Source organism: Diachasma alloeum, unplaced genomic scaffold, assembly GCF_001412515.2.
Source record: "Diachasma alloeum isolate Michigan unplaced genomic scaffold, Dall2.0 Dall_scaffold_00201, whole genome shotgun sequence".
NCBI classification, from domain to species: domain Eukaryota; kingdom Metazoa; phylum Arthropoda; class Insecta; order Hymenoptera; family Braconidae; genus Diachasma; species Diachasma alloeum.
This window is the reverse complement of record NW_021680366.1, coordinates 587,595-607,861: the sequence shown is the minus strand read 5'-3', so window position 1 is coordinate 607,861 and position 20,267 is coordinate 587,595. Positions and strand designations below refer to the sequence as shown.

At 37.0% G+C, this 20,267-nt stretch overlaps 3 protein-coding genes and 1 non-coding gene across 5 annotated transcripts in view; 2 read left to right on the top strand and 2 right to left on the bottom strand.

The window, feature by feature from the left end:
• Positions 1–33: 33 nt before the first annotated feature.
• LOC107035873 (ribonuclease P protein subunit p40) lies at positions 34–8,446 on the bottom strand. 2 transcript variants are annotated; one of them, XM_015253488.2, is made up of 6 exons: positions 8,223–8,446; positions 7,904–8,048; positions 6,550–6,714; positions 1,211–1,336; positions 885–1,068; positions 34–388 (listed from the first exon to the last, which is right to left on the bottom strand). In XM_015253488.2, the coding sequence occupies exons 1-6, from the start codon at positions 8,334–8,336 to the stop codon at positions 55–57; spliced, it is 1,068 nt and encodes a 355-aa protein (XP_015108974.1). In that variant the 5' UTR covers positions 8,337–8,446; the 3' UTR covers positions 34–54. The 2 variants fall into 2 exon arrangements, with proteins under 2 accessions (XP_015108974.1, XP_015108972.1); XM_015253486.1 differs by lacking the exons at positions 34–388; positions 885–1,068; positions 1,211–1,336; positions 7,904–8,048; positions 8,223–8,446 and adding an exon at positions 2,604–4,442 and having other exon boundaries at positions 6,550–6,629.
• Positions 8,447–10,109: 1,663 nt separating this feature from the next.
• Trnam-cau lies at positions 10,110–10,183 on the top strand. The gene has a single exon. It is a non-coding gene; the product is annotated as a tRNA-Met (tRNA).
• A 647-nt stretch (positions 10,184–10,830) lies between these two features.
• Positions 10,831–15,492, bottom strand: LOC107035832 (RNA-binding protein NOB1). Its single transcript, XM_015253430.1, has 5 exons — positions 15,337–15,492; positions 14,060–14,192; positions 12,752–13,387; positions 11,459–11,793; positions 10,831–11,131 (listed from the first exon to the last, which is right to left on the bottom strand). Exons 1-5 carry the CDS (start codon positions 15,406–15,408, stop codon positions 10,868–10,870), a joined length of 1,440 nt encoding a protein of 479 aa, XP_015108916.1. The 5' UTR covers positions 15,409–15,492; the 3' UTR covers positions 10,831–10,867.
• A 136-nt stretch (positions 15,493–15,628) lies between these two features.
• Positions 15,629–20,267, top strand: part of LOC107035867 (E3 ubiquitin-protein ligase Su(dx)) — a gene marked incomplete in the record, with an annotated part of 19,764 nt that continues 15,125 nt past the window's right edge. The window contains 1 exon segment of the mRNA XM_015253477.1: positions 15,629–15,830.

Sequence of the window (20,267 nt, the reverse complement as noted above, 5' to 3'; positions counted from 1 at the left end):
TTATTTTTCATGGTAGAAACAAGTCAATTGATGTTCAGTACAAAAAAAACAAGTTTATTGAATATTCCGGGGTTTATTATTAGAACTTAGACTCTTGCTGATTAATTTTCCTCCATTCTCGTGGAAGACAATCGTGTAGCTATTGTCGCCGTCTGTGTGGAATGAATGCTCTTTCAGGCCCCAGCTGACTGGACTGTCGGCGAATCCTTGGACGTGGAGGCTCAGCCAGGGTGTGTGATCCACGTAATTTTCTAATTTTTTGTAAATTTTCTCCAGCCTCTTTCTGCTGAAAAATCCCGTCCATTCTGCGTACAACAGATCACCCTTCGGAGCGTTGGGACATGGAGGTATGTAACTATTCACATAATTCTCTGGATCTTCATTAATTCTATAACAACAGAGAGAATACCAATATGTGACCATGGAGATTAAATTATCAGTTTACTTTGTTAGGATCTTAAGTAATTTTCTCTTTGAATGAATGTCACAGCAGTCCATAAAATCAGTCTCCATGGGTTTATCGACCACCGTGATCTCGGAAGTTGTCTGCATGTGTCACACAATATGGCTATCGAAAACTGTCAAATTGCCCAAAATAAAAAATTATTTCCCTCACAATTCCTGACATCGGGGAGTGCCCGATTCGATTTCACACGGGGCCGACAAGAAAAACAAATTTTTGAACGTAAGTTTCATCTCATTTATTCCATTAATTAGCCCCTGGGAATGGCTCAAAGTTTTACCCGCTTTTGTATATCTATATATATATACACTCGTGGCGGCTTAAAGGAAAAAAAAACTCCGTGAAAAATTAAATAGCTTCAACCCATCACACCCTCTAGGGAAGGTGGCTGAATTTATTCAAGTGAAAAACAATTACTCACACGTCTCCGCCAATACTGAAGATTCCCAGCCACTCGAGAAATCTCTCATCATCGCAATCAGGGCCCACTGATGGTATCCTGCAATTATGCTCCAATCTCTCTGAATGCCTCTGACGACACAACGAAACTTTGTAGCCTTTCTGGTGGAACCAGGCTGCAGCTGACGATGGACACACGTTTTTTTCTTTGCAACAGTATGAATCCACAAATTAATATTGTTATTCTGATAATTTCTACAATTTTATACAAATTTTCATAAATTTCCTCCTTTCAGTTTTTGCACATTTTTCATTCAATTTCACCAAAAAAGATTTAAAAAGTTTCACCTGGTGGTTCCCAAATGAAGATGACATCAAACACCCCCTCCAGGTTCTCCTCCAGACATTTCCGCACTCTCTCGTAATTCTTCTTCCCCGGTGTAAAAGTCTCCTCCCTCAAATCCACTTGCACGACTGTATAAACAGTACAGTACAGCCAAAGAAAATTCGTGGGAACAGAAAGTAAAAAATAATGAAAGATACGACTCAACTCCAATCATCAAAAAACATTTATATACAAAATAAAGTAAAAATAACAAAATTGGAAGCGTCATCACAGTCCACATGTACAAATTCCTCGAAGACTAGTGTACAAAATACGGTATAAATATTTAAATTAGTACCAGCATTCGTTATCACTAACATTAATGGAAAACAATATTCAGTGGCATCTCAGTACAGCTGACATCCACGTCACAAAGAAATCGTAATGTTCGTTACGATGAAATTATCACAAATTTAAGGGTATGCAACAGTGGCTTACAATCCTTATCATCATAATAAATATTTTTAGCTATTAATAATTGCCCATTCAGTTGTGAAGTGGCGAAATGAGTAAAAAAAATTATGACGTTGTTAAGACATTTCAAGAAATTTTCTATTTTTCTCATATCTCTGGAACTGCGAGGTTTAGTTATTTCCTCTAAACTCATTGATTCCCTCGATATTCAGGATTAAGAATATCCAAGTACTTTTGCTATTTTTATGATATTAGCTTTCATTTTAGCCCCATTTGCGCTCAAGTTTCCGAACATTTTACAATGATTTTCTTATTTAAACTTTGCAGATCGGAATTTGAATCTCGATATTGAACCGTTAGAAAACATTTTCAAAATCTAAGAAAAAAATTGGAAAGTTTACTTTTGGAGGAAGACTGATAAAATAATTAAAAAATGGCAATTTTTTAAAATTACAAGCATTTCTATAAATAATTTTAAAACGATCAATTTTCCACCATAAACATCATTTGTTCGGAATCGTAACAAATATATTCATATTCAAAATTTCACCAGAAATCGATTTCATGCCTAAAAAAATAAGGTTTCCGAAAGTTTAAACAACTTCAATGATTTATTTATAAACAACTAATGTTTAAAAAAATAGTTATTCTGTCCAAAAATTCTGTTGCATAAACAATTAATTTTTCACCATAAAAATCATTTGTTCAGAATCGTAACAAATTTATTCATATTCAAAATTTTACCAGAAATCGATTTCACGACTAAAAAAAAAGTTTTCCGAAATTTGGAACTATTTCAATTATTTATTTTTTAAACAACGAATGTTTTAAAAAAATAAAAATTATGTGCAACATATAATTTGAATGGCATTAAATATTCATGATTTTTTTCAATTTTCTTTCACGCAATTTAATTGATAAATTTCATGATTGAAAATGGGTGAATCCATATGTGGTCTGTACCAAACTGTAAAAAATACTTGGATATCCTTAACATACCAATTTTTTCAGATAATTTGTAATTAGCCCACTCCACTCCTGAACTCAGATTTGATTATCTTAAGTCAATCTCCCCAAAACTTCCCTCACATATTTCCCCACGCACCCAATTCTTTTCAAAATTTCCTCATCCTGTCGGCTCCCACCTCCCCGCTCCCCCAACTCCTTATCTCAACATGAAAAGAACTTCAAGCAAGCGATAAAGTAGGACTAGTGTCCAAATCCACATTATTGACCCTCAGTTCCTCCCTGAAACTCTCCAGCTCCCCCTGAGTCACCCCATGCCACCCCTCCAATTCACTCAGCCTCCTCAACCTCTCACAATTCTCCATAATCAGTCTGACAGTCCTCATCGACAGATCCCCACCATAAAGAATCTTCAGCTCCTCCAGTTCCCTCATCTTATTAACCGCAAACACCTTCTGCATCGTCACATCCCCAACCCCCGTGGAAGACCCCAGTTGAATGAACTTGATCCCCTGACAACTGCTCAACAAAAACTCCAGATGACAACTCGCGCAATCCGCCACACACTTGAGCCTCTCCAAGAACTTGAACGGCTCGATCTTCAGCGTCCTGGACTGCGTGGACAATCCCTCGGAGAAATCGCAATTGTAAAACGTCAGACTCCTTATCCCAGGGCAGTACTGACTAATGAATACCAGAGCACTCCTGTCAATCTCCTCCACATGCTCCAGGTGCAGACTCTTGATCCTCGAATTCGTAAGCTCCAAAAGATCGTTCACCTTATCCGCGTAAAAGTCGCAAGACAACAGCTTCAGCTCCTGCAGGTGCTCCAAAGCAGACAAAATCCTGAGATCAGTCCTCTCGTCGCACATGATCGAGATACTAGTGATGAAGGGGCACATGTCGATGAACAGGAACAGATCCTCGATAGTGACATTTCTAGTTTCCAACACTTTGAGCGCCAAATTCTTCTCCGAGTCGTTCTGAGTCATTTCCTTGAGCGAGATCGACTCGAAGACTTCTCCGATGTCGTCACAACGTCCGATGTTCTCCAGCCAAGGCAGACCGATCAAGAGATCGGCGAAGCCACTGATGGAGACTGAAGTTCTGAACAGCTTGACCTCCCTCAAGTAATGGCAATTGAGGATTGAGGGAATGCTCCTGTCCGTGACTGACCTGGAAGCGATCACGTCTAGTGTTCTGAGCTTCTTGCAGGTTTCTCCGACCACGAGGATGATGTTGTCGGTGCAGTCTGAGCACAGGGTGAAGGAGAGGAGATTCGGCATGTGCGAGACCCCGTTGATGATGAGTTTCTCAATCTCCGACGTTCGCCAGCCCGCGGAGCCCGAGCCGAGGTCCAGGACCTCAAGCCCAGACATATTGTGTAGATTGTTGTAGAGAACATGGCGCATTATTTTCGGCCACTCCGCGAATTCCATCGACCGCAGATTGTGGTGCAAAAGCACCTCGATAAGGTTCACCAGGACGTTCACCTCCGTGAGGAAGACGTTCATCGGTTGAAAGTCGTTGTAAGAGTTTCTACGCTCGTTTATCAGGGACTTTATGGCGTTTAGGGATTTCAAGGCCATTGGGTTGTACAAGTGCCAGGGGATGCTCGAGCTTAGGCGGTGCTTCATCGAGTTTAGGAGGCTTTGGAGCCGTTTGGAACCTCCTCGGGGGTCTGTGCATGATTGCTTGCAGATTGGGGTGACTATTGATTTGCCGAAAGCTGTTACGTATTCGCCGATGGAGCACAGTGCAAGCTCCTGCAGCGCAGGCACTTGATGCTTCCGGGGCATTTTTAGAGAGGGGGGGCTGGAAAAAGTCGTATGAACCATTAGAATGGTTGGAAAGTACTTTAAGGCCTGGATGGATTATCTTTCGAACGTTATCTCGATTGTTTTTCCATCTTCATAATGTAAAATATATCACAATTTCCATTGGATTTCACATCACGCAGGAGTCCCTGAAAATTATGATTGTACAATCAAAAAAGTAGAAAAAAGTGAACATTTTCAAAGAGCGTTTTTAATAAAGATTAGGAAATAAGTTCAATAGAGAAGAAGTAGGGAATAGATAATTTATCATGGTAACCAATGATCTGACAGCCATTGACTACTGTGACAAATGACGACCTGACAGCCATCAGATACATCAAATTATTAATTTGCAATTTCCTCTCCATTGAGTTTATTTCCCAATATTATTCAAAAACGCTCTTTGAAAATGTTCAGCTATTTTTCAACGTTTTTTTGATTGTACAATCATAGTTTTTAGAGACTCGCGGGCTATGTAAACCTGAATAGCAATTGGAGATCATTTCAGATTATCAAAATAAAAAAAAACAACCAAGATCCCGTTCGAAAGATAATCCACTCGGGCCTTAAAATGGGGTTTTTACGTTCTTGGATTGGGCTGGGTATTTTCGTTCGATTTTGTGTCATCAAAAGAGTTGTTTTTGTTTTGTAAATGGGAAGTTATTGACCTGTGAGAACAGAACGTCTATAGATATTGTTGAAAGAGTTTTTTCAGCTCCAAAACTACATTTATTTATCCCGGTTCGCCTCCTACCTCATCCAAATCCCATTCAATCATTTCCTACGACGCCACAAAGATATGGAGCGCTATATAAATCACCTTCTTTAATGTTTAATGTATAAATCTCGTTAAAGAGGCTGATGTACATCAACTTAATTAATGTAATGTCTTCTTAATGGTGTCGTAGATGATGTAAATTATCTCGGTGGTTTCCTTCAATTTTTTTGCGGTGGCCTTGACTGTACGATTTCTTTCGTTTTTGTAAATATGCAATTATTTCGATCCCAAAAGGTTTTAGGAATCTTTTTTAGCCCCAACATGATCATCATTAATTGTTTGTAAAGTCAAGACAAAATTGAGGAAAACTGATTTGATTTTTACATATTCTTGTCGGTGGAATAATATCATTAAGGAGGTTGATCTACATTCGCGCTAATTCAATTAACTTAATGTTGTGTTAATGGAGTCAATCTAATTTCCTGTTAATGAAATTATTTTATTGATGATGTTAATTATCTCGATAGTTTGTACAAAACAAAAACCTAAAATTTTTTGGGATAGGATTGGCTGTTCTAACAAACGAGTTCATTTTTTGGTTTTGTAAATGTGGAATTATATCGATCACGAAAAGTTATAGAGGAAAATATCAAGACATTTCTTTTTTTTATCAAAAAAGGAAATATCTAGAGACACTGTTGTGGCAATCTTTTTTAGTTCCAACATGATCTTCATTAATTGTTTGTGAAGTCAAGGCAAAAATGAGAAACTTCTAAGTTTTTTAATAATGTCATTAAGGCGGTTGATTTACATTCGCATTAATTCAATTAACTTGATGTTTTCTTAATGGAGTCAATGTAATTTTCTGGCAATATAATTTGTATTCGTAAATGTGGAATAACTGGATCACGAAGTTCTAGAGAAAAATACCAAGAGATCTTCATTAATTGTCTGTGAAGCCAAGGAAATTTTTTTTGTTTTTTACAAGTTCTTGTCAGTGAAATAATCTCATTGAGGAGGTTATTGTTCATTGGCGTTAATTAAATTAACGTAACGTCTTTTTAATGGAGTTAATGTAAATTTATGTCCATGAAAATAACATAATTCCTCGTTAATTTTATTGTCTCGACAATCTGTACCAAACTCTTAAATTTTCTGGGGCAGGGCAGGACAGGGGTTGAGGTGTTCTGACACGATTAGCTTTTTTTCTTTTAAAATGTGGAATTATTTCAATCACAAAAGGTTCCGAAGACAGATGTCAACAGACATTTCCTCCTAAAACAGCTCATTTGAGAAACAATCGAGGTTTTCATCAGAAGGGCATTGGAATGATTCATACGACCTTTTTCCTCAATTCAAAAAGAAAAAAAATATTCAGAAGACTCACCAAAACGAGAACTCCTGGATCTATCGAAGTAGGACTGTTTTCCCTCGATTCCAAGTCTCTGGTAGTCCTCAACCTTCAGAGAGAGCACAAGTTGACCTTTCGGGGTAACGCAGATGCAATTTTCGAGATCAATTCTCGTATTTATCGACAAGAGAGTTAATTCCCCTAAAAATAACACAAGTGTATAATAAAACGATGGAAACTGTCCAATTCTAGTGTTCAAGGAGACCCAAGTGGTACAGCCCCCCGAGTCAAATGAATTTTAGGAAATGAATGGCAGTCAAACGGCTCAATTTGATTTTAATGTCTGACATTCAATGTCTCCTGACATTCCTCGAAAATAACGCGTAATTACCCTCCTGGTCATATTATTTTTCTTTTTCATTATGTGCAATACGCTACTATCTCTATAAGGATTAGATTTATTAGAAAACGTGAAGAGACCTTCAACTTTAATTCCGGATTGGAAAGAATACATTGGAAAAAAAATACGTCGGTACAGCTAAAATGGATACTTTTGACTTTTTTTTAAATGTTAATGACTGCTTGAAATGTTGATGAAATTCAATATTTTTTTTCAATGCAAAGAGCATTTCTTTCTCTTTGTAATGAGCCTAAACTGACCTCAATTGATAAATTTGTTTCTGAGTTATGAGTAATTTTTAAAAAGTCCATTTTACCCCATCCTCCCCTAGTTGTGTTTGTTTTCTTTGTATATCCAGTGTAACTTTTTCTGAAGTATTCCGTTTCAATTTTTATTTTTTTTTAATTTCCTTTTCATATGTTAAAGACAATTTATATTGAAAATTTCCATACATAAGTTATTTATGTTAAAAATTTATATACATAATTTTGAATATAAATAACTTTTGACATATAATAAAATGACCAAAATTTACAATACAACAGTAAAAAACCTAACAATACTGAATTAGCTGAATAGAGCCTTCAAAAAACGTTACACTGGATTTTTTCTCAGTGGAAAATGAAAAAAAAAATTATGCCTTTTGAATGGCAAGACAGCCATATGAGAAGCCCCAACAAAACTAAATTTTTTAAAGTAGGGGAGGGTGGGGGAAAATGGACACTTTAGACTTTTTTTAAAATTATTCATAACTCAGAAACAAATTGACCAACTGAGCTCAGTTTAGGCTCGTCACAAAGGGAAAGAATTGTTCTTTGTAACTGAAAAAAAATTATTAAATTTTATCAACATTTCGACCCCTCATTAACATTTTAAAAAAAGTCAAGGGTCCGTTTTACGCCAACTTCCCCTGCAAAACCATACCAATAATTGGCGAAAACACCCGTATAAAAAAAATGAATAATGATAAAAAATATGCGACCAATTTACCTTTCTTAACAAAAGCCTCGACGAACTCCTTATCAACGATTTGAGAGGCCGGCAGTCCCTCGACTTTGTAGTAGTCACTGTCCTCTAGGACACAGTCAACAATATCCACGGGAAGTTGTCTCTTGCGAGGAGCAACAACAGACACCTGGCAGCAATCCAAAACCACAAATAAAGCGAAATTGAGGGATTACGTAAAAATCGAAATATCTAGAGTCGCAGTAACAGAAACGTTTGAAAGAATGGAAGACAAAGAGACGAGAGAAACTGAATTGACTACTTAAAATGTAATGACTTCTGACTGTGGACACGAATGACTTACCGAGTGATTGTAGTAATGATTACTAATTGTCAGGGGCACTTCCGGTTTGCTCCAACGTGCTATTTCATTGTGATGCTGGGGGGCCTTCAAGTCCCACACTTTTGGACACAACATTGGTGCATTGGAGGGACTAATGTAATGAAATAAAACTGCGACGTTTGTTTTGGAGGTGCGAGGGTTAGCGTCTGTCGTTGGGGAATACTCGGGAACTGTGTTGGTGCGGACGTGCGAAGTATGGAGCTGTGGAGAGTGGAGATGTATAGTTAGACTGACGATTCAGTGGCAACAATGAAGCAGAACGAGTCGGTTTTGCGTGTCTGCATAATTTGGAATTATCTTGGTTACGAGTCGTTTTAGGAGAAAATGACAAAGAACCTTTCCTGCAGCTGAGGAAATTTTCTACAATAAAGTCGTTTGGTGTTTTCGGTTAGAATTAGTCGTTAATGAAATAAATTAGGAGAAAAGTTTGACTTTTACGAAGTTTATTTGTTTTAGGCAGGAATCGATTTTACACGTCTCTGAATGTTGAATTATCTTGGTGAGGGGTGGGTTCAGGAGAAAATGACAAAAAAACTTTTCTGCAGCTGATGAAATTTTCTACAAAAAAGTCCTGTGGTGTTTTCGGTTAGAATTACTCGTTAATGAGATAAATTAGGCGAAAGGTTTGACTTTTACGAAGCTTATTTGTTTTAGGCAGGAATCGATTTTACACGTCTCTTAATGTCGAATTATCTTGGTGAGGGGTGGGTTCAGGAGAAAATGACAAAAAAACTTTTCTGCAGCTGATGAAATTTTCTACAAAAAAGTCCTGTGGTGTTTTCGGTTAGAATTAGTCGTTAATGAGATAAATTAGGCGAAAGGTTTGACTTTTACGAAGTTTATTTGTTTTAGGCAGGAATCGATTTTACACGTCTCTGAATGTTGAATTATCTTGGTGAGGGGTGGGTTTAGGAGAAAATGACAAAAAAACTTTTCTGCAGCTGATGATATTTTCTACAAAAAAGTCCTGTGGTGTTTTCGGTTAGAATTACTCGTTAATGAGATAAATTAGGCGAAAGGTTTGACTTTTACGAAGTTTATTGGTTTTAGGCAGGAATCGATTTTACACGTCTCTGAATGTCGAATTATCATGGTGAGGGGTGGGTTGAGGAGAAAATGTAAAAAAACCTTTTCTGCAGCTCATGAAATTTTCTACAAAAAAGTCCTTTGGTGTTTTCGGTTAGAATTAGTCGTTAACGAGATGAATTGGGAGAAAGATTTGGCTTTTACAAGTCGATGATTAGTTTTTTATGCAGAAAGAGCCGATGTTAAACGTCCCTAAATATCGAATTATCGTGGGAATTAATAAGTTCCGAAGAAAAAATGTCACAAAACTACTTTTTGCCTACTGAAATTTCCTAAAAAGTAGTTCCCTGTTATTTCCCATTAAATCCTCATTAGCGAGACAAATAATTTATTATACATCTGACAATTTCCCATTCTCAAAATCTAAGCTCATGTTACTACCCATTTATCTCAGTCATAAGTTGTCCTAGAGAAAAACATCACAAGACAACTTTCATTGGAAATTTCATCAGCTAGAAAAAAGTCCTTTGATGTTTTCTCCTGGAACCCCTTGATCTTGAGATAAATGGACAACTACAAAAAATCGTAGAATTGTCACAGCGTTTTACTACTTCGCTACATTTTTCAGAACTTCGTTCATCTTCGGTGCTTTCCCCCCACTCTTCCTCCTCTGCATTGGGATGCGGCACCCCCACTACCGACCACTCAAGTCACCGAACGTCCCCGAGAAGAGGCCAATGTCCGTTAGACTATAGATTGAACACGTGGTTGGGGCTTTTCGACGTGCGACTCTTGTGGCGCCTGGGTTTCTTGTGTCCATAAGCTTCGGTGGCGCAGTTAGGCAGCGCGTAAGTCTCATAATCTTAAGGTCGTGAGTTCGATCCTCACCCGGAGCATTTTTTTTGTTTTGCTTTCGAATGGAAGTTTTGCAATCACTCAAACTTAAGTTTCTAAATTTTTTGTGTTAGGGTGACTAAATATGGACTTTCGCCAATTATTGTTATGGTTTTGTACTTTCAAAAATTTAATTTTGTTGAGGCTTTTTATATGGCTTGTTGTATACCTATATTTCCTTAGAATTAGTTTCCCAAGTCTCTTACGTTTCCCTAAGCATCCACCAAATATATCCATTCCCAACTATTTTATTACATTTTATAATTTTACAAATTTTCCGTTCTTCCGATTGATTTCTCCCAATTTTTCTTTTTTTTTTCATTAAAAAATTTATCATTTATCGACCATTTGTGGACTTTAATAATTAATTTTGGAAATTGTCTTATATGGATCAACCAAATTCCATGAATTTTTTCATGAATATAGACTTGAATGAGCTCTATTCATTGACACCAATTAAAATTCAATTTTTCATACAAATTTAAAAAAAATGATATTTTTCCCAAAATCGATATTTTAACTGCCGCTCAAAAATTGTTAACTGACAGAACCTGGCTTAAACTCTGATTAAACTCCAACTAAATAAGAAATATTTTTGAGTAGAAAGGAAACATCCCGCTTTCTTTGATTTTTTTCATTCTTTATTGCATAAATTTTATTTAGAATTTATAAAAATTATGAAGAGTTCATTTTCGTTTTTTCCTAGACTCATTAGGATTCTTCTTCATCCAGTATTTGAAGTTCGAGTGTCCAGCTCGGATTCCTAACATTGCTGATTTGGAATTGACGTCTCTCATTATGAAAGGTGAGTAGCCAGCGATGTAGTCGTCGTTGAGGGGGTCATTCTTCATTCGAGCGAGCCTCGAGGGCCTCTGATCAGGGACTGGCTGATCTTCGCAGAGGATTGGGTTGTTGGCGTGTTTTCCTCCTTTTGGAGTTGGCAGGGAGAACTAAAATATGAGAAAATCCTTAAAATACCATTTTAAAGAGGGAAATTGATTCTTAAAAATTCGAGGAATAACTTCAATGAATCAAGTTACTGATGAAAATGTTGGGACATTCTTTTTTTACGAGAGAAATGCACTGAAAAAAAAATTGAAAATGAGTGTTCACCAAGAAAATCAATTTCAAAAAATTGTCAAATGCAAATTGAGTCAATTAAAAATTGACTATTATACAAGAATTGATGTTAAAGAATGAAAATAATTTTTCTGATGCTTTTTTCCAGTGATTGAAGAAAATTGTGTACTGAAAGTTTAATTCAAGTTACAGATTACCCTTTTCCCTCTAGCAGAAAGAGGTTTTCTAAAATTGATATGAATCTTCTCATTTCCCTGATCATCCAACGAAACAGCGACTTTCTTGAGTGTCTTGAGTCCACAATTGGGGCAGAATACTTTGGTCATGATACTGGTGGTCTTGAAGCAAGCGTAACACCGGAAAATGAACGTCCTCATTTGTCTGATGACCCGACCATCCAAGGCAGCAACATTGAGACCGATTTGCATGAGGACATTCTGCATGGCAAAATCAGTCGTCATGCACGCGACTTTGGCTGGTTTGTCCGAGATTATGTCTGACTCCATTTCTTTTTTAGCTTGTGCCACATTGCCTGAGAAATGAATATCAAAATTATTGACATACAAAAATTAATTGGCATCCATTTCCATCCAAATGGACTTCAAAATAAAAGCAACAGTGGGAAATTGCTCTTGTATTGAATATAGTACATTTATTTTTGCTAATAAATTAGCGAATGCTTCCGAATGGTTATTTTGCACATCATTTGCTTCTATTATGTATAATTCATTGTTTATTTCATTTTATTGAATTGAATAGGATTTCTTTTCAACTAATTTTGCAGATTTTCAACTTAGTTGAATGTTATCATCATAATTATTCTTATTATCGCTTTGTTCTATACAACCAATTGTCTTTTTTACAGTTCTATAGACTCTCCCCTCAGCCCTTCGAAAAAATGTTAATGGAAAAATGTTCTTTATACATAACTGAATGAATTTGAAACACCACATTTGAGGAAATCGCCAGAAAGCTCATTGTCAGGGGACTTCATGAAAAATCCAAAATTTTCAACCATCATCATAAAAATCAAATCAATCAATATAGCTATCGTAATCATCTTTTAACTTCGACTTAATGGCATTAAAACGAACATTTTAAGATATCCAAAGATATCCCCGGAATTCTGATTTTCAAAAAATACAGAATTTTGGCAAATTTTGAAATAAATCAAAATAACGATTATTGCTATCGCCTTTATCTTCGAACTCGGCCAAAGGGACATCGAAACAAGTTTTCTAAACCACCATTCAATCAATTCAGAAAATTTTTTAAGTTCGGGTGAAAAATTTTTTTTTCGAAAAATTTAAAAACTTTAAAAAATTAATAAACGAATTAAACTTTAATTAATGGCGATTGCTAGGGCTCAACAATACCTACATTTGAGGGAAAAAAAGTTTTAATTCCATCGATTCCAAATAAAAAACAAAACTTAATTTGAACGATTGCAAAACTTCCATTCGAAAGGAAAAAATCAATTGACTACGTACTAGGTGTGATCCAGCCCTCGTCATCATCCTCTTCGCTCTCTGTGCTCTCCTCCTCCTCTTCCTCACTGGACTCTTTCCCGACAGGTGCGAGTATCTCGTCAGCATTCTCCGCACCAGTTTCGAGTTCAAACTCGTCAGCATTACAATTTAGACGTTCAAACTTGGAAATGAGGTCGGTTTTTTCTGTCTGTGAGTCTTGGTCTGACTGAGCTGTGAGGTAGCCCTCGGATTCCTCATCTGTCCCATCCACATCACTGTCAGGTGACTGTGACGTCCTCCCTTCGAGGATTTCACTCTCCTCTTGCTGTGTATTGTCCACAGGTTCTGGTTTTCCCTCGCTGTTCTGTAGATTTTTGACAACCTCTGGATTCGTGAGAGTTTCATCACCTTCTCCATCATCTTCGGAGTCTTCCCCTTCGTTTTCATCATCCCCAGGGACATAGAAACCAATGATACTCTTGGGGTGGGCTAGGGGTTCAGCTCTGGTCGCTGGCAGGGTCTTGACTATTGCAGGAGACTCTTTAAGATGATCTGTACCCACTTTCTCCTTTTCTAATTGGTAAGTCAGTGCTATCACTTTGATGTCTGTGGCAGAGAGACTCGTGTAGTCTCCAGTCTTCTTCGCAAATTCCGTGACTGTAATGAGGAAATTGAGCATTAGAATTAGTCCAGCGCAAAAGACATGAAATAGCTCTGACTAAAATAATTAAATACAAGTTTCATCAAACTGTAGAATAATTACATTTGTGTAATTAAATGTGGGATTATCTTCGTAATGAGGAATTTGAGGAGGAAATTCTGCAAATAAGATCTCTTGAAATTTTCCTCAGAAGATTATTATCGAAAGATAGCGGGAGAAACAAATTAAATGAAGATATGGTATGATTGGATAAATGAATGAAAAAAAAAGAAAATAGAATGAATAAATTGAATAAATATGAGATTATCTCAATGATAAAAGGGGTCGAGAGAAAATCTCAAGACATGATTTGCAGAAAATTTTCGTCAGTTACAAAAAAGAACTCGCGATATTCTTTTGCAAATTAGCACTGGAGTGGTAAAACAAGTCGATTTTGACTATTGTCCCGTTTTCAATAAATATCTTGAAATCCAAGGCAGGTAGCAAAATTTATGTTATAACCTTTTTTGTAGAGCAAATTGAGGGGTACAACAAAGGTCTTCACGAAAATTTCGGTACCTCCCCTAGATTTCGAGATATTCCTCGAGAACTCAGCTAAGAGCTAGGTCGACTTGAATCGTTCTACCACTTTGCTGCTGAAATAAAATTGTTCTGTTAGAAATTCTCACCGAATTGGATATTCTCAGGGAAGACATCCTTGATCACCAAATCATAAGGCAGCACTACGAGTCTCCTCAGCTGTCTTTTACTCTTGATTTCATTGATAACACTCTGTTCAGTGATAATGTTCTCTCCAACTTCCTATAAAAATTGATTTCCATGAATTTCGCTCACACCGTCAATCATTGTCATATGCCCGTACTCAGGGCCAATTGGGGCTTAAATAAAAGCTCTGATGTTTGACTACAAGAGTATAAAAAAAAGCATTTCACCGGAGAAAAAATAGCCGAAGTACTTGGATATCCTTTACGTAAAAAAAATGAGAAGAAATGCAGTTTTGATTTTTTCACTGATGGAATCTTCAAGTTTCCTCACGACGCAAGTCACAATGGATTGACTTCACTTGAATTTGGCTTGACAGATACAGAATATATGTGGCCGTCCGCATGAAAAGGGACCACTTTGTCGATTCTAGTTTCCGAGATATTCACGTTTTTCTCTTGCCAACTCCCATTTAAAACCATGTTAAATTATTTTTTCGATCTTCTGTAGCGTCGTCACTCTTTACGCTATCAAGTTCATTCTGGGCTCTAAATGTTCAGAATCAGATCAAGATTATGGGAATATACATAACTCCAATAGTGCCAAAGTGGTCTCTTTTCATGCGATGGACGTCCGCATGAAAAGAGACCACTTTGGCATAAATAAAACTATGCATAAATAAAACTTTAAAAATCTTCATTTTTCGGGTTTTTGCAATTTTTTCTTGAGATTGCTACAGGTATGAATTTTCCCAGATTTTTTCTTATTATATCCTGAATAATGATTCGAAAAATATTGAAAAATGCATCCTTCAATGATTTATGACGTAGTTAGATATTACTAATTTTTCAAATTTTTGACGTCAGCCAATTTTGAGAAGAAAATTCCAAAAACTCAAAAAATGAAAATTTTTCAAAAAAGCTCTCTTAGCGATGTTTGTGAGGCCTCCTTCTGATCGACATAAAGATTAAAGCCCCATTTTTTCTCATTTTTTGACATAAAAAGTGAAGTAGTAAACTCATCAGCACGACAGATGAAATCCCCAGCGGAAAAATCCCGCCCATTTAGCTCCAGAATGTCAAAACTAAAGTCACTTTTCAGAATTCATAAATAATCCTCGAATAAACATCGTTTTTCTCAATAAAAACCCAGGAAAATGATTAAAAAAACAGGATAAAAAATCCTTTCTCTAACCTCCACCCCAAAACCCCCCATTTACATCCAAACAAATGAGTATAATCACCTGGAGAGGGACATTTTTGATGAAAGCACTGGTGTCAACAATGACATGTTCAACTCTCCTCTCAAAATTCATCCTCACTCCAACAAAAAACAACTAAAAATGACAGAAGAAACAAGTGAAAACCTCCAAAATCCCATGTGGACACGAAAAACTCTGAAGTTGCCTCCGTAACCCGAGCAAAATGGCCACTGCCACCAACTCTCAGACGCCAGAGACGATTCTAACTTCATTCTGTTGTCCAAACTGCTTGTAAAGCACTTCACACTCCTCAATGCTCGCCCACAATTGCAGCAATCCCGAAGAATACGCTTTTGACTCGTTGGGTTTTGACTTGAAGTGACGTATGGTAAAATGGTGGCATGCTGATTTGTAAGTGATCGTAAAAGTTTCGACAAATGATAACGCGAGGAGATAATTGTGTCGTCGTTAGTTCAACGGGCTTATCGCCCATAGGTCCCAGAGACATTGCGATCGTACGCCCTTCGGACAATTAGGTAAATCCATTTTATGATTCGTTTGAGGGGACTGAGCATATAGGCGACATGTCCAGGGGTTTTCATTCCTGGATGTGCTCCGTGTGGAGTGCAACGTGACAGGGGTGTTGCTTGATGGTTGGACGATTATTTGGAGGCCTGGGGGGTTTCGGTGAGTTATTTGTCATCGGCTGTTGGCGATTCACGGGGGGTGTGGGGGTTCAGGGGGGTCGGTTGTGGCTGTGGGTGGATTTTTCATGATGAAAACAGAAGTCGATGTCTCGTGACGGTTCATTGGTGTTTGTGCAATTTGTAGCAGGTGGAGAAGAACTTTTTTTATAGGGAAATTTGGAGTTTTGGAGTTGATTGATTGATTGAAAGATTTTAATTAGAGTTTAATAATGAACAGAGGTATTGCTTGATTGTGGGTGGGTTATTTGGAGGGCTGGCGTCTTTGGGAATTCACGGGGGGTCTGTTGTGACGGTGGGTGGATTTTTGATGATGAAAACAAGTCAATGTCTCGTGATGGTTCATTGGTGTTTGTGTAATTTGTAGCAGGTGGGGAGGAATTTTTTTTATAGGAAAATTTGGAGTTGTAGGAGGGATTTTGAAGTGGTTAGAGTGGATTCATTAAAAGATAGTGATTAAAGTTTAATAATTGACAGGGGTATTTTTTGATACTAGGTGGATTATTTGAAGGCCTGGGGGGTTTCGGTGAGTTATTTGTCATCGGCTGTTGGCGATTCACGGGGGGTGTGGGGGTTCAGGGGGGTCGGTTGTGGCTGTGGGTGGATTTTTGATGATGAAAACAGAAGTCGATGTCTCGTGACGGTTCATTGGTGTTTGTGTAATTTGTAGCAGGTGGGGAAGAATTGTTTTTATAGGGAAATTTGGAGTTTCGAAGAGATTTTGAAGTTTGGAGTAGATTGATTGATTGATTGAAAAATTTTAATTACAGTTTAATAATGAACAGAGGTATTGCTTGATTGTGGGGGGATTATTTGGAGGGCTGGCGTGTTTGGGGATTCACGGGGGGTCGGTTGTGACTGTGGGTGGATTTTTGATGATGAAAATAGAAGTCGATGTCTCGTGACGGTTCATTGGTGTTTGTGAAATTTGTAGCAGGTGGAGAAGATTTTTTTTTATCGGGAAGTTTTGGGAGGCATTTTGAAGTTTGGAGTCGATTGATCGATGAAAGATTTTATTTATGTCCGAAAATATACATAATTCATCAAGAACCACATTTGTGAAGCAAACTACAAGTTCAGCAACAATATAATGAGTTCCATACTAATATAATCGATTTAAATTGAATTTGATGAACTGTTTAATGATAGTATAATTTAGTAATTGAAATCGTCTGACTTGGTTAGATTGTTTAGAATTAAAAAATACCTTTTTTGTAGCTGAAGAAACTTTCTCATAAATTCATTCAGGTTTGTAGATTCGTGGGGTGTTGGGGATTTAGTGAGGGTTTGATTGCGTCTGCGAATGCATTTTTGATGAAAACAGAATTCAGTGGCTCGTGACGGTTCATGAGTACTTGTGTAATTCATAGCAGGTGGGGACGAATTTTTCAGGGGAAATTTGGATTTCGGGAAGGGAAATGATAATTCTGGCCGGTCTTTTCTTCTGCGACAAAATTTCCTCGACATTTCTTCATTGAAAATTCATGCTAGCACTATTTTTTCCCCCCTTTATTTTCCTTTCATGGCTGTTCATTAATTCTATTCATAAAGAAAAAAAGAGTATTGAATATTTAATTTCCTTTAATCATGATGTATGTGTGTGTGTGTGGATAGAACATTGGTAATAGACAAAAAATATTCACTTCCGATGCTCTTTTTACCGAGAAACAAAGTGGGTTAAGAAATATCCCTAAAAAAACACGTTTTTGTTAAAGGGAAACGGAACTGCTGTGTCTACATGAGCTTTTAGAATTGTGTTTTCTCCTACAATTATTAATTTTGACCCATGAAACTTCTTTATCGACTCGATCATTGCATTATTGAGCCAATGAAGTAGTTTCATAACTAAAAAATAATAATTGCACAATTCTAAAAGTTGATATAGACAGGGGTTTTGTTTCCCCTTAAGATTGTTCCCATGTTTTTCATAGATAATATTTATAATAGCCCCCAGCTATTGAAAAACATTCTAACTAGGGTGACCAGGCCAATTGCTGGACGGTCAAAGGAAATTCGAGTTTCGTGTAGGATCTAAAATAAAAGAATCACCTAAATGGGGATATGATGGCTTCCATACCTTCAAGAATGTTTTAATTAGCAGAAAACAATAGTTTAAAGTGAAAATAACAAAACAAAGACTAATTAAATTGAGAAATAGTTGAATGTAGCCGAAACCCCCAATTTCTGAACGACTGGGTCATAATTTTTTTATTTATTAAATGTTGATCAATAGAAGAAAATAATTGATCACATGATTATACACAAGGGATATTATGGTGAGGTGAAATAATCAATACAATTTTCATTTTATTTGTGGAATATTCAATGCAAGTTGAAATCGTCCAGAAACTAACCCTCGTCCAGAAATTGACCTGTTTAATCTACCTGTTTTGCACAGTTTAGGAGAGAATAAATAATAAAATAGGGGCTTCTAAAACGGGAGGCAGAGGCCAAACGGGGGTCATGGCTCTCCCCAAACTCAATTTTTCCATCTTTTGAGAAAACGGTTCTTGCGATGTTTTTAAAAAACTAATTCGTGGTAGATTGATAAATTCCGAATACGGTGAATTTTTTTTAAAATTTTGTACTACATAGTTTCTGCGATATTCAACTCTCAAGAATTAAAAAAATTTTTTTTTTCAATTTATAAAGAGTCCGACAGCGTCAGGCAATAATGGGACTCATAGCGTGTATGATACATTTTTGTTAAGTACTTAAAAATAAAAATTAACTGGTTTATTAGTATATTTCTAACCTAGGGAGGGAAAATAAAGGATCCTCAGCCGCCAGTGCAATTACCAGCGGAGCCGAAGGCGAGGTTGGTAAGCACGCGGCTGAGGGTCCTTTATTTTAGTTCCCGTGGTTAGAACGCGATTTTCCGTCTCGGCGTAGGCGCAAAGTCAGAGTTCCCTCCCGCGAAGCGGGAGGGAATTGTAACTTTGCGCCCGCCGGGACGGAAATTACATTATTTGTCGATGATGGCGAATAGTACAATGATACCTGACAAATAGTGAAATACAGTATTGTCAAGAATGAAAATTTCATGAAAGCATTTCTCATTTGATTCAAACAATTGATTAACAAATAATTTCTCATTTGAGTCGAACAGTTGATGTTGCCTGCATCAAGAACATGAGGATAGAAAAACTCAATAATTTATGAGATTGCAGTAAATTAAGTAATTTAGATCTTTTTTAGGAAATTCATGGGGACTTACTTTTGGGTATTATTGTCTTAGGATTGACCTTAAATGAGTGAGATATCCAATACAGTCAGTCATTCTAATTGAAGTCTGAAACAACTCGTTTCAATCTCAGCGTTATTATCAATAATTGTTGGAGCATTTTATGCACGTACACGTGCTGTTAATTATTCCTAATGAAAATCGAATATTGAATAATGTATTTTCTATGTAAATAACATTGAGTGGGGGAATTGAAAGGAAATCGAAGGGGACAAAATAGTGTTAGGATGCGTTTTTGAGGAAGAAATGGGACGAGGAACATTTGGAGGGGAAAAAATGTCGGGGAAGAAAACTCAGTGAGCCATGATAATGATGATGACAGATAAAGGAAATAATTTCATAGATCTTGGATAATTTTTCATAATTTTACTAATCTAGAGAAAATCTCACATGAAAAAATATCCGGGAAAAGGAGCGAATCGCATGTGTAGCGCGTAATCCGTGTGTGGTCTCGTTTATTCCGGATATTTTTTTCCGCCTAATGAGTTTTCGATTACGAAAACAGATTTTTCAATGCCTTCTGTAATCATTTGTTGGTGGTGAGGAATTTTTGAGGCGTTCATTTGAGATTGTCCATTGTCTTTCGAAAATTCAGAGGCTTCAGCTGTGGATAAAAGAGTTAGATGGATTTTTGGATGATTCTGTATCTCTGGGGATGATGATTCAGGAGCGAAGAGGCCAAATTTTCTAACTTGAGGGTTTTAACCCGAGATTGGTCACCCTGTGAGAGAAACCTCGCCGCGTGTCGTTTTTCTTCAATTACAATTGACTAGCTAACCGGAAAAATTAAAAAAAAAAAATTGGCTTTGTCAATTGGAGTGTTTAAAAGATTATAGTAGTTTTTAGAACAACATATTTCGCAAAATTCCTAAAGAAAAATTATTTCGGACAGATGAATTATTTTTTCTCATGTTAAATGAAATTGCCCATGACGCGACGTTGTCAGAAACTCGCTAAACGCGCCCGGGCAGTGTAGAGTGAATTCGGCAACGCTAAAGCCTAAATAACACGGCGGGGAATCCCCG

Bases quoted from the DNA above. Each gene is read 5' to 3' on its own strand.
- LOC107035873 (XM_015253486.1), bottom strand. From the start codon at position 4,426: ATGCCCCGGAAGCATCAAGTGCCTGCGCTGCAGGAGCTTGCACTGTGC.
- LOC107035832 (XM_015253430.1), bottom strand. From the start codon at position 15,408: ATGAATTTTGAGAGGAGAGTTGAACATGTCATTGTTGACACCAGTGCT. The intron at 11,794-12,751 runs GTACGTAGTCAA...TTCATTTCTCAG, and splicing joins CGAGGGCTGGATCACACCTA to GCAATGTGGCACAAGCTAAA. The intron at 11,132-11,458 runs GTAATCTGTAAC...CTCATATTTTAG, and splicing joins TTTCTGCTAGAGGGAAAAGG to TTCTCCCTGCCAACTCCAAA.